This window comes from Plasmodium falciparum (assembly GCF_000002765.6).
Source record: "Plasmodium falciparum 3D7 genome assembly, chromosome: 5".
Lineage (NCBI taxonomy): Eukaryota > Apicomplexa > Aconoidasida > Haemosporida > Plasmodiidae > Plasmodium > Plasmodium falciparum.
Genome location: NC_004326.2, coordinates 742,501 through 757,500, shown reverse-complemented (window position 1 = coordinate 757,500; position 15,000 = coordinate 742,501). Strand labels below are relative to the sequence as shown.

At 20.9% G+C, this 15,000-nt stretch overlaps 5 protein-coding genes across 5 annotated transcripts in view; 2 read left to right on the top strand and 3 right to left on the bottom strand.

Moving 5' to 3' along the window:
* PF3D7_0518100 (protein AMR2) overlaps positions 1-4,203 on the bottom strand; it is a gene marked incomplete at both ends in the record, with an annotated part of 4,247 nt that extends 44 nt beyond the window's left edge. Inside the window, 2 exons of the mRNA XM_001351702.1 lie at positions 1-175; positions 283-4,203. The exon at positions 1-175 is cut by the window's left edge and continues 44 nt beyond it. Coding sequence (XP_001351738.1) covers positions 1-175; positions 283-4,203 — 4,096 coding nt within the window. The remainder of the gene's footprint in view (positions 176-282) is intronic.
* Positions 4,204-5,065: 862 nt separating this feature from the next.
* On the bottom strand, positions 5,066-6,840 carry PF3D7_0518000 (NOSIP domain-containing protein, putative; the record flags this gene model as incomplete). Its single annotated transcript, XM_002808651.1, has 6 exons — positions 5,066-5,121; positions 5,337-5,430; positions 5,539-5,620; positions 5,783-5,991; positions 6,137-6,438; positions 6,771-6,840. 6 exons carry the CDS (start codon positions 6,838-6,840, stop codon positions 5,066-5,068), a joined length of 813 nt encoding a protein of 270 aa, XP_002808697.1.
* Positions 6,841-7,823: 983 nt separating this feature from the next.
* PF3D7_0517900 (zinc finger protein, putative) lies at positions 7,824-9,706 on the top strand (the record flags this gene model as incomplete). The annotated part of the gene is made up of 2 exons (XM_002808650.1): positions 7,824-8,143; positions 8,344-9,706. 2 exons carry the CDS (start codon positions 7,824-7,826, stop codon positions 9,704-9,706), a joined length of 1,683 nt encoding a protein of 560 aa, XP_002808696.1.
* Positions 9,707-10,866: 1,160 nt separating this feature from the next.
* PF3D7_0517800 (apicortin, putative) lies at positions 10,867-11,703 on the top strand (the record flags this gene model as incomplete). Its single annotated transcript, XM_002808649.1, has 2 exons — positions 10,867-10,935; positions 11,056-11,703. The coding sequence occupies 2 exons, from the start codon at positions 10,867-10,869 to the stop codon at positions 11,701-11,703; spliced, it is 717 nt and encodes a 238-aa protein (XP_002808695.1).
* A 468-nt stretch (positions 11,704-12,171) lies between these two features.
* Positions 12,172-14,322, bottom strand: PF3D7_0517700 (eukaryotic translation initiation factor 3 subunit B, putative; the record flags this gene model as incomplete). The annotated part of the gene is made up of 1 exon (XM_001351698.1): positions 12,172-14,322. One exon carries the CDS (start codon positions 14,320-14,322, stop codon positions 12,172-12,174), a length of 2,151 nt encoding a protein of 716 aa, XP_001351734.1.
* Positions 14,323-15,000: the final 678 nt, after the last annotated feature.

Below are 15,000 nucleotides of genomic sequence, written 5' to 3'. Positions count from 1 at the left end.
TAAAATGCATCGTATCCAAGGCACTGAACATAAATGTATAATCGCTAATTGGTACAGAAATTACGGTATAACCTAGTGCTCTCAACAACCTTTTTTTAAATAAGGTATTTGATTTGTAAAAAATCATTTCACCTTTCTGAAAGAAGTGATTAGGTCCGTCAATTTCTATGACAATCTATTAAAAAGAAAAATGAAAAAAAATATAAATGAAATATATTTATATATATATATATATATATATATATATATATATTTTTTTTTTTTTTTTTTTTCTGAGTGTACCTTCGAATGGGGTATAAAAATGTCGACCAGAATGGAATCCAAAATAAAATATTCATTATAATGAAATATGTTCAATCTCCTTAAGTCATTAGATATTTTTTTATGCACTGAAGATGATATATGAGTTTTTTGTTCTTTCCTTTGATTTCGTGCTAATTGTTTTTTCCATATATTTAATACATTAATGGATACTTTAAAATATTTTTCAAAGATGGCATGTATTTTTTTTTTGATGTCATTATTTATAATGATATCACTTTTATAATTTTCTTTATTTTTTAATAACTTATTTATATGTTTTTGATTATTTAATAAATAAAGACAATAAGAAAAGGCAGCTTGATATAATTGTGATTGATGTAATTGCGATATGAAATTTTTTACTTTAGTTGTATTTTTTTTTTTCCCACATTTAATAAATCTTTTATTACATTCATATAAACCATCTTCAAAAACATTTCTTGAATAAACATTTAATATTGATAAGCTCCATAAAATATTAGCAATAGATTGTGTATCACATTTTGTCCATTTTAAAATTTTATCTTTTAGTTGTGATTCGAACATATGTAATAATTTTAATATAACTGCATTATTATTTGTATTATTATAAAGGTTCATTTTTTTATCACTGATTTCTTTAAGGAATAGAGAATAATTTGTATGGTCAATATTTAAATTGTTATTATTTATATGGTTATTATTTATATCGTTATTATTTATATGGTTATTATTTATATGGTTATTATTTAAATTATTTTTAATATTATAGTTTACTATATTCATATCTTGACACGACATATTATTATTATCGTGATTTTTTTCATTATACATTGTATCATCTATTATATTATTCAATTTATTTTTTGTTTTGATATTATCATTATATATATCCAAGTCATTATCTATGCCTACTTTATTAAGTTCTATACTAAATTGATTTTTATATTTTTTTTCATCATAAAAGTATTTTAATGGGAATACATATTCTCCATCAATAATACGAATGTATGGTTTCCAATCAGAAGAATAATCATCTATGTTGATATTAATATGTTTATCCTCTTCGTAAAATATATTATTATTATTATTATTATTAGATGATGATGATATATCACAATTATTTGCACATCCATATAAGTGATATATTCCATCGTTATCCTTTTGGTATAGAATAACATTTTTTTTAAAATTTATTTTATTATTGTCATTTTGATGATGATTATATTGGACCACCGTTTTGCTCTTATAATCATTATTGGTGTTTAAATATTCAAGTGTATTATTACAAGTATGATCACCATAAATATGATCACCATCCTTCCCATTTATATGATCATCATAAATATGATCATCTTCGTTACCATTTATATGATCATCTTCGTTACCATTTATATGATCACCTTCGTTACCATTTATATGATCACCTTCGTTACCATTTATATGATCACCTTCGTTACCATTTATGTGATCACCTTCATTTCCATTTACATAATCATTAAGCTTTCTATTCATATATAAAATATAATACTGCAAGCCCTTATGATCTTTATACATATCCTTATATAAGCCTAGTCCAATATTTGCACAAGACCAGAAAATGTTGGACCAGTTTCTCATATTCATTTTATCTTTTTCATTATCAATTTTATTTAATGAATATGTCAGAAAATTTTCGAATAATAAATATGGCACATACTTTTTATGATTTATATTATTATTTACATTTGTATTAAATTTCTTTTGTGTATTATTTATTGTATTATGATGATCATTTTGATCAGAAGGTTTAATATTCGATAGATTGAGTATATTCGTATTATTCTTTTCTTCTGTTTTATTTATTGTTAAATAATCATCTTTTATATTATATTTAAGAAAATGATTTTTTTTAATAACATCAAGAATATTATTATTTATGCAATCTGATGAAAAAAGAGATAAACTATACAATATTGTAGATATATCTTTTAATAATAATTTTTCAAAAATTTTAAGGGCATAATTATATAAAAGAATTAGCATATCATAATTATAATAATTACATACAGCTAATGACCATATAATATTACTAAATTCTTGAGCTTTAAATTTATTTTCATTTATATGTTTTTTAATACAATTAAATAATAAAATAAATTCTTCTTCTTTTTCTATTAATTCATTTTTTATAGAACCAAACGACCATATAATAATAGAAATTTCTTGTGCTTTGAAATTATTAATATTTTCATAAAACTGTTTTTTTATATATTTCCATATATCAGGATCTTTATTAGATAACACAGATGACGCCCAGGCAATATTTGCTACATGCTTTGGTATAACAGCTTCATCACAATTATTATTATTATCACCATTATTATTTTTATTATTATTATTATTATTAATCGATAAATTATCTTTTAATAGTTCATATATATTTTTATATGTTTCTACTTTGTCATATAGGTTAATGTGGCTACTGCTCAAGAGATCTTTATATTTATTCTCTTCATTATTATTGCTCATCTTTTCCGAGTGCATATTAGCATCATGAATATATGTGTTGTCATCACGATCAATATTTATATTCTTGTCATCATTTTCAATATTTATCTCCATATCATCATTTTCAATATTTATCTCCTTATCATCATTTTCAATATTTATCTCCTTATCATCATTTTCAATATTTATCTCCTTATCATCATTTTCAATATTTATCTCCTTAGCATCATCATCATCAATATTTACTTCTTCCTTCGTACCTATATCCGTTTCAACCTTCTGAGAACACAAATTGAATACTCTCGGGGAATCATCAACATTTGAATAATTTTCAAACAAACTAGATGTTATGTTATCAAAGCATGAATTTATTGAATATTCGCCTTGATCAAAATTTTTCTTTTTATAAAAACTTTTATTTCTAACATGTTTAGCTATCCTGTGATATGCTGTAACAATATTAACCTCATTAAAAATATGTTTTTTTTTTTTTTTCATATTTTTATATTTTGAATAATTATAATATTTATTTAGCACATCTAATATCTCTTCAACGGAAAGCGCGTTAACTAATTCTTTATTTATTTTAATATTTATATGATTCGTATCTTCAGATACCTTTTTTATGGAAGAATAAAATGCGGATTGGAAATATTGAGGTGTTTCTTGATTCTTATCTTCATTATGTATATTATATTTTTTCAAGTCAAAGTTTTTAATTTCTTTTGTATTATTCCATGACATAAATTTATAATATCTTTTTTTATTTATTTTTTCGTTTTTATTAAGTTTTTCATTGTTTGAGCAGTTATTATAATCTTTGTTTACATTATCATTATTATTATTAGAATCATCATAATTTTCATATATATTGTCACCACTCATTATATGATCACCGCTTGTTACACATATATCATCTTCTCTTTGACTATTTAAATCATTGTTATTATCTAAATCTTTTATAAGTAGGTTTCCCCCAGATTTATTGTAACCACATTTTAGAACACTTAACCTTTCATATTTTATAATACTATTTTCATGTTCACTTCCCTTTTTATAAAAATTTAAAGAGTTCAAAAATTTTGATAACTTCTTAGATATACTATGGTGACTACTATTTCTTTCTTTTGCCTTATAAGGCACATCAAAAGAGTTCATTAAAATATTATCCTTACCATTTTTGTAAAAATGTTTATTCCTATCTTTTATTTTATAGGAAATATTGTTAATCCCTTTCAATATAATTTTCTTATTGATTAAATAAAATAGCCTATTACCTTTTCGACTTTGAAATTTTATATTATTATTATGCTTTGTCGAATTTATACTTTGCACTTTTCTTACATTATATATCTTTATCGATGCAATATATATTATAAGTATTATTATTAAATTAATATGGACCCTTTTTAATTTTATAAATTTTATCATATCTCCTTATACAAAGAAAATTAATTTTTTTTTTATCCATGTCATTCTCATTAAAATAAATCAACAAATTAATACATAAATTAATATATATATATATATATATATATATATATATATATTGATACAATACAACTAAACAAAAATTTAAACAAAAAAAAAAAAAAAAAAAATATATATATATATATATATATATATATATATATTATATTATATTATTTAAAACAATAGGGGAGGGAAAAAATTATTATATCCCTTTTTTTTGCACAGAATTAAGGAGAAATGGAAAAGAGCTTTCATAAAATAATAATAATAAATAAAAAATATATATATATATATATATATATATATTTATATTTATATGCTTTTCTTATTTTTTTACTTTTTATATTATTTTATAAGAACATATAGAAGCTGGCAAATAAATAAAATAACGTTTATTTTAATAGGAACATTTTTTATTTCATTATACACTCGACATATATATATTATATAAATATATATATATATATATATATATATATAATATGTAATGTTATACTTCTATTCTCCTCATATATTATAAATATATATATATATATATATATATATATTTATACTTATACACACATTATTGAATTAACCTATTTTTATAATGAATGAATTAAATAAAAAAAAAAAAAAAAAAAAAAAAATTATAAAAATATTGATATCCCAAATAAAGGGAAAAAAAACAAAAAAATAAAATAATAAAAACAAATTGTTTATAGAAAAAATATATAAATATTATATATATATATATAGATATATTAACAAAAAAAAAAGATACGAATATAAAAAAATAAGAATGATATTTAAAGAAATTGTATTATTTTATTTTTCTCGATCAAAGTAATGATTCCCTATATAACGTCTTTTCAACATTACTATGTGAGCAGAAAGCTAAAAAAAAAAAAAAATAATAAATAAAATTTAAAAATACTATACGAATAAATAATATATATAATATAAATATATACATATATATATATATATATATATATATATATATATATATGTGAGAAATAGATTCCTTAGAAATCATCCCTATGTATAATATATATATAAACATATTTCCTATTCATGTGAACAATAAAAAAAGTGTTAATATACTATACCTGTGCCTCCTGCTTCTAAGTTAATAAAATCATCCTCACCCACAGTAATATCATAAGAATTCTTTTTTCCATATATAAAATTTTCAAAAAATGACTGAAAAAAAATAAATTAAAATGATAAATACATTATGATCATATAAACATATATTTAAATATATATGCTATTGAATAATATACACACATATATTTTTTTTTTTTTTACCTTTAATATAATTTTCCCCGTTTTTTTTAAGAGCACAGCTTTATGATGATCAATATTTTTTTTTGAAAATGAGCATACCCAACTATACAATCATAAAAAAAATATATACAAATGAATATATAAGTGTGATGGAAAATTAACACAATAAATAATAAAATATATAACACACATATATATATATATATATATATATATATATATATATTTATTTATTTATATATTTATTTTATTTTCCTATATATACCCTCCATTTTCCGAGTCCCCGTTTTTTATCACCTCAGGATTTATTGTTATTAGTTCATTCATTTTTAACGGTTTTTTGGTAATTGGACATATTAAATTTTTAGATGGAGGTTTTAACTTCTTCTGAATAGTATCTTTTTTTACTTTGGAAGTATTACAAGAGAGCCAGAAATTATTTGATATATCTAACAAGTTTTTTTCTTCTTCCTTCTGTATATTATAAAATGGGGAGGAGCAAAAAAAAAAAAAATAAAATAAAATGTATATATACTATCATACATACATAAATATTTATATATATATATATATATATATTAGGTGTGTTTATTTTGATAACATTTTACATAATATATACCTGAACATTTACTGTGTTTAAATTTTCCAAATCTTGGACAAACTTCTTTTTCTCTTTTTCCTTTTCTTGCAAAAGTTCCTCTTTCTTTTTTTTTTTCAAATCTTTTATATAATCTTCATATTCTTTTTTTTTCCGAGCATATATTTTTTTTTGATTTAAAAAATTATTAATTATACATATTTTACAAAATATATGACCATAAGGGGAACTAACAGGATTTTCTGCTGTCCTTAAACATATCCAACATTGTTCAAATTTTCTCATGGAATCTTTACCTAGTCGTTCTCTTAATGTTCCTACATCTTTTTATTTATTTTTTTTTTTTTTTTTAAATAAAAAAAGAAATTTATTATATAACTATATATAATATTTATTCATATACAATAGTATGTACTCATATATATATGTATGTATATCCATAAATATTTATTATTTCACATAATCAGCAAAAAAAAAAAAAAAAATACAAACATATAAAAATATAAATATATAAATATATATACATATATATATATATATATATATATATATATATATATATATATATATATATATATATATATATATTTATTTATTTATTTATTTATTTATTTATTTATTTATATATGATGCTATCTTATTTCCATCATTTTACCTTTAACCTTTTTTCTCTCATGGTATGTAAATATAGGATTGGCTGTATTATTTTTACTATGCCTAGCCATATTTTCTAAAAATATTACTTTATTTACAAAATTTATAAAAACAACATTAATAAGTATATTATATAGTTATTAATAAAATAGTGGAAGTTAAGATATACGAATAAATTGTTTCATTGGAAGTTATATTTTTTTTAAAGCACTTACCATTATTTATAAATTTATAATATTATGATTTTTTTTTAAATTTATTTTATAGAAATTTGAAAAAAAGAAAAAATATATATAATAATATTATATAAAATAATATATATTAACATATATAAAATAAATCTTCTATTATTTATATAATATATATATATATATATATATATTTATATATATATATGGGTATTATTTTTTACTATTGCATATGTATGCATTATTATATAACATATGATATATAGCTCAATATAACATATATTGTATTATATATATATATATATATATGTATACATTTTTGTATTTCTTTTATTTATTTATTTATTCATTTATTGAATTTTTTTTCTGTTTGATGAAATTTTATTATATTCCTTTAAAATAAAATATTATATATAATATATCATCTTTGTTTTTTGTTTTTTTTTTTTATTATTTTAAATATATATTTATGTATTATAATTTAAAATAGTGTATCTTAATTTTCCGTCTAAAAATTTTTACTATATTAAAAAAAACGTATGATTTGTTACTAATAATATCATGTATTCATATTATATTAATTTTTTTAATATCTTCATGATTTCCCCTTTTTACATTTTTATATGATTTCTTTGAAAAGAAGAACATATATATGTTTTACGTGCATCAAAAAATTATACATATATATATATATATATATATATGTATATATTTTTTTTTTTATGTTTTATCATTTTACTTCTTAATATTTTTAATTTGTACATATAATTAAATCTCTTTTTTTTTTTTTTTTTTTTTTTTTTTTGTCTTTATATAATATTAAATATTTTAGATGAATAGCATATTTATGAATAATCAATAAAATAATGTCTAACCCTATAGGAACAGATATTAACATATTAGATAATAATTTGATCCAAATATTTAGAGACTCAGACGAATGGTTAACACTAGAATATTTTTTACAAGTTAATGCAAGAACGTCTAGAGTAAAGTTAGTACAAGCATGGCATATTTCTCCTGTGCAAGTTATAAATAAATTTCAAAAAAAAAACTCAGAAAAACTTGTTCTAAAAACTTTTATTGATACTTCAGCGTTAGATACAGATAATACCATTCAGGATATTTGTGCAAGGGGGTTTTGTATTTCTTCAAAGGGTTTAAAGTTGTCCATTGGGAACTTTAAGTGAGCCTCATAAAAATGAATACAAATAAATATATATATAAATAAATATAAATAAATAAATAAATATACATACATACATATATATATATATATATATATATATAATATACTCCGTGTATACCATTTATTACTCATTTTATTTTTTTTTATCTGTCCCTTTTTTTTTTTTTTTTTTTTTTTTTTTCATTATGTTTATGTAGCATTCCTGGCTTCCCGCTCACTTCCTTAAATAAAAACAAAACGTTTAATCAATGTAATGAACTTACATACGAAAATGACCCTCAAAATTCAAGAAAAAAAAAATTGAGAAAAATCATGGAACACAGCCAAAATTCTCTTTTATCAGGTGAAAGAGGAATATTTGAATTTCTGTTATGTGATGTAGGTGTTGGGTTATCCTTATCTGTTTATGAAAAGGATGTATCCACATATAATAGAGATGTGCTACCTATCGAATATGATAGTATCTTTATTAAAAAACAAAAAGAGGAATCTCTAGACGATGCATTAACTATTCATTATAAAAATAAAGAAAACGAAAATCATAAACATAATAATGAATATAATAACGTTAATAATAATGAAATAAATTTAGCCTTAGGAGGAGATATTATGCCAACATATGGTGTTTTACCATATTATACTTTTCATCATGAATATATTATTTATGATAATTCACAAATATTACCACGTTATTTAATACAATTTGAATGTGATCCAAATGATGACGAACATTTTTCTCTTCCTCTTTGTGATTATTGTAGTGATGCACCTGCCATACTTTATTGTGAATCCGATGAAGTAAAGCTATGTGAAAAATGTGATACTCTTATCCATTCACAAAATAAAATCGTTAAAAAACATATCAGAAAAGCTTTAAACGAAGCACAAAAAATATCAGGAAAATGTAAGAGACACATGACAAATGATGTTAATATGTTCTGTACCATCTGTCATATTCCTATTTGTAATCTGTGTATTTCTAGTCATGTACACACCGATTTAACAACGAACCAAAACTTTCCTTATTTAAAAAATAGCAATAATAATCAAGATACAATCATTTCATTAAATATGGCATATAAAGCTATTCTACATCATAGTAATAACCCATCCAATTTTATCAAACAAAAAAAAAAAAATTTAAACGATTTGCTAGCCAAAATTGACACTTTACATGAACAAGTCAGGATAAATATGAACGATGCAGAAAAAAGTGTGTATACGATATTAGAGGATTTAGTAAAACAATTACATATAATAACAGATCAGAAAATGTGTTCCGTATTAAGTGAAGAATATGAGTTGAAAAGACAGTTTAATGAAATTATATGGAATGAATCTTTTTTATATTATTTACAAACTATATTACCTCCAGCTGATTTTATGAATGCATGGTTAAAGCATTGTCAATTTAGAGAACAGATAGAAAAAAATTCGAAAGTTGTCGAGGAACTGCATTCTTTAATATTTCCTGATATGCGAATAAAGGGAAATATAAATATAGTAACAGAGAGTTCAATACAGCATGATAAAATATATCATCCCAATGATAAATTATAGAACCCTAAAGAATAATATTGATATGTATATATATATATATATATATATAATTTAGACAGACTTTTCCTTTTATTATAAGAAAATTTTTTGTAAGTATTTACCTAAACAATACTTGTAAAACCATAAATTCGTTTTCTTTTTTTTCTTTTTTTTTTATTATATTCATATATATTACTTTTAGGTATATTATTATTTATTAATTTTTTTATGTGTCTATTATTTTGTAAAACATCTCCGATAAGATATATATATATATATATATATATTTATTTATTTATTTATTTATATATATATATTTATTTTTTTGTAAAGTTTTAACTCTATATTTGAATAATATATCTACATTATTTTAATAATAATTGTATTTAAACGGTAACTGAAAAAATAAAATAAAATAAAATAAAACAATGATTTTTTTAAAACGACGTTATGTAAATACTTCTACATAGTTTATAAATCGATATAAATATATATATATGAAGATTATGAGGGAATAAAACATTCTCATAAACATATTGAACATATTTAACACATAATAACAAAATAAACGTTTAATATATTTTATGTCTATGAACACTACCGTTTATCAAAAAACACAATTTAAAAATAAAACGTTCATTATCATAAGTCACAAACCTTTATTTAATTTTTTAATAAAAATATATTATGAATAGTATATCTTTATATTCAGAGTGATTAAAAATCCTTTTTCTCATGTCAATTATATATATATATATTTTTAAATTACAATGTTTTATAAAAAGATAACTAAGGTTTATTATAAATGTGGTGAACTTATAATATGTTAAGTCTTTTAAAATAAAGAAATAATATTAAAAATAAAAAAGATACATATATAAAAAGCCATAAATGTGTTGTCACATTTATTATATTTATAGCACATAATTTGATAACTTATATTTTGAAAAAAATAAAAATATAAGTATATATATATATATATATATATATATTTATTTATTTATTAAGACAAGCACAAAATGTGCCCATATAAAACACATTCTGTGCAAAAAAGGAAAATGAAAAATATTATACTTAATTACAACTTATAATTACATTTGTATAGTATATCTTATTGTATTTAATTATTTTTCACTATATTGTATTGTCAAGTTGTATTATATCAACGTATATATTTTTTAATGGAGAATTTTGATGAAGTTATAAAAGAATATCAGAAGTATCTAGAGGGAAAAGAAAAGACCCACAAGGTACCTTAAAATATTATATACATACAAATATATATATATATATATATATATATATACAAATATATACAAATATATATACATATATACATATTTATGTTGCCTATCCATTCAAACAAATAGATAAATTCTTGTAAGCATCCATGCTGTGAGGAAGATAATTTAAAATCAGTAAAAAATTACTTTAAGGTTTATCACAAGAAATATATACCCAGCATTATTCAAAAGAAAAAAAAAGAAAGGAATGAACATGCTCCTCCCCTATTAAAGGATATACAAGATAAAAGATGCACAAACGTGTTTGAAAGGTTAAATGATAAACAATTTTATACGGGAGTTCAAAAAACCAAATTTATGGAATTATTAAAAAATAATAAAAATAAATCCTCCTACTGTTATAATAATATAAAAGTATTTTCCACTATGCTAAAGAAACCATGTAATTATGTTGTAACTCCTGGTACGTTAGGTATCCAAAAGTATGGTATACAAACAGGAAGGCCAAAAACTATATTTCTTTTTAATAATGAAAAGAAATATGATAAAGGAGTATATTTTTTAGTTAAATCGTATATAAAAAATATTAAATCATTATGTTACGAAATTACAAAGATTTTACAACCTTCTATTGGTCCTACAAGAAAAATATATGACCAGAATTTTTCGCTAGTTAGAAATGTAAATGATTTGATAAATGGGGGGAAATATTTATGTACCTCAGGTGACCCACCTGCACCCATTCGAAACTTGAGTCTTCACTTTCTAACTTAGTACATAAAATATAAATAAATAAATAAATAAACATATATATATATATTATATATATGTGTAAATGCAATGAGATCACCTTTCATAACAAAAAAAAAAAAAATAAAAAAAAATAAAATAAGGGTAATGTTTCATATATTGTTGTATATATTTTCCTTTTTTTATATTTTTTTTTTTTTTATATATTTTTTTTTTTTTTTATTATTTTTTTTTTTATATAATATTGTTTCCTTGTATGTGTTCATAATAAAAAATAAATCATTTAAAAAATAAAAAAAAAATTAAATAATTAATTATATAAATAAAAATATAAATATAAAAATTTGTACATATATAGGTATAGGTGGGTAACATCCCAATGTATTTATACATTTAAATAAGTATATATACATATATATTAAAGTTTTTATTCATTTATTTATTTATTTTTATTTTTTTTTTTTTATTATTATTGTATTAGATTTTGGCATGTTAGGCAAATATTTCCTCCTTTACAGACAGTACATGCTCGATGACTATTGTTTTTTCTTCCCACTCAAATTGGTTCTCGAATGTTTCCCAATTTTTTTTAAGTTGTTCATACTCTTGATAGGATTGGAAGAGTGCAGTAATTTCTTGAAATTTTTGGTTGAATGAATTTTCTACATTTTTTCTTTCTGTGAGTAATGCATTTTTCTTTGCTGTTTTCATTTTTTCATCTATATTATCGAATTTTTTCGAATAATTATTTAGATTATTTTTAATATCTAGTTTAAGTTTATCATTAAATAATGACTTTGGATGTGGTCTAAATAAGAATTGAATAAATGATGGTTTTTTAATTCTCATAAGACATTTGCCTTGAAAAGTCCATATATGAAATCCTGCTTCACTATTTTCTTCTCTATAACCAGTATTAAAAGCATTTGGATTATTGGAAACAGCTGAGACTAGGAATCTTCCACAACGACTCCAGGATATAGAATTAACTAATAGATGTTCATCTTTATGTATAACATCTACTTCATCATTATTATTTAAACAACAGAAATAGAGTGTACCTTCTGATGCTAATGATGCTAATATAAAATATGTTCCTTGTGGTGACCATTTCATAAAATTCATTTGATTATTGATATCAAATGTACTGGACCATTTAGCATCTCTGGCTGTTCCTTTATTGGATATTTTATAGAATCTGATTTGTTGTTTATTAGTTGTTTCTTCTCTGAGGATAAGTGCAAAACGATTACTGTTTGATTCTTCCCAATGGAATTGTTTTGTTTTAACAGCTTCAATTTGTACATTATCTACTGGTATGTTTTTTTCTCTCATACGGAATATTTCTAGTTGTGTATATTCCTTTTTGATTTTTTTACCTGATTTTTTTTGAATGGTTGTTTTTAAACATAGATAATCACCTTTATTATGCCAATGTATAGAAGCAACACTGACATCATATATTTTCCTTGAAACTAATTCTTTTCTAGATGGTACATCAACAAGAATTAATGTACCTGGTGTATCATTAGTTTGTGGAATCCATATAGCTAGAATATTATCGACAGGTGACCAATCGAATTCTTTTACACCTGAATATTTTAGAGGTGTTCTTTTTTTTTCTTGATCTTCAATTAATAACATAGATGGTAATTCATACACATAGACTTCTTTTTGTTTTCCTATACATGCAATATATTTATCATCTGGACTCCACAAGAAATGTGGAAACATTTTTTCTTTAGGACTATATTCTGGAGTAATAAAAGAACGAAGTAATTTTCCTGTGATAACTCTCCAAATACAAATAGATTTTTCATTCCTTAATGAATAAGGAGTACCATCCCAAGTTAATACATAATTTTCGTTCGGAGAAAACATGATTTCTTTAACGCTTTTATGTTGTAATCTAATTAATTTCTCAAAACTATCTCCACCCCATAAAGCTATCCCTGGATTATGAAAGCTAACTAAATAAGAACCTTGATTACTCCATTGAACACTTGAAAAAGGTGCGTTTTTTTTAAAAGTCGTATATATTAATTGCGGTTCTTTTTCTAAAGGATCAAACCAATGGACTTCAAAATGACTATCATATCTAACAATAAATTGTTCTCTACATTTTTCATCATATAGCCACCATCTAATTTTTTCTCGAGTAAAACCAACAACATTAATAGGCATAGCTTTCTCATCTCTATTAATAATATTTTCTATATCATCCATTTTTGAAGTAGTTAATATATGTTTAGCATCTAATTTTAATTTATTTAAAATCTTCACAGCTTCATTTGCTTGAAAACTATCATTAAACGTTACAAAACATATACCTTTGGTTTTATTCTCTTCATCAGTAGGCATATGAATTTTCATATTTAATAAAGAAGAATCACTAATCTTAGCACTTAAATGTCTTATAAATAATTTCTTCAATACTTCAGCTAACCTCCCATGTTTCTCTGATTCAACTTTTGGTATACCTAATATAGTTACAATCTTAGGAAAATCTACTTCTAAAGTTATTAATGCTTCTTTATCAGAATATTTTTTATTTAATAAATTCTCATCACCATTATCACTATCTTCTGATAAAAAATCTACCAACTCCTTATCACTCAATTCGTTATCGCTAACTCGTACCATTCTTTACTACACATGGAAATGATCAACACAAATATGTATAGATAATAAATATATTCAAACAAAATATAAATAAATAAATAAATATAAATATATATATATAAATATATATATATAAATATATATATATAAAAATATATATTATATTATAATATATTTATTTATTTCTACAATACTCTTTCTTCAAATTATAATTCTTATTTCTTTTTATTAATCTTTATAGTTATATTCAAAAATTATACTATATTAAAACTATTCTTACAAAAATATGATATATATATATATATATATATATATATATATATTTTTTTTTTTGATAAAGAACTTATGTGCTTGTAATTATATTTTTCCTGTTCTAATATTAAAAATAAATCAAAAAAAAAAAAAAAAAAAAAAAAAAAAATATATATATAATATTTACATAAATAATACATATATATATTATACATATGTTTTTTTTATGTATTGTTTATAAATAATTATTTATTTTATTTTGTTTTTAATTTTGTAAAATCCATCCAATTTTTTTTTTTTTCTCAGAGGTTCTTAAAATATTTTTTTTTTTTTAAATAAAATTATATTATATATATATATATATATATATATATATATTATATATATATTATGTAAGTGAAAAAAATATATTGTTTTTATTTTTAATATAAATATATATAATATTAT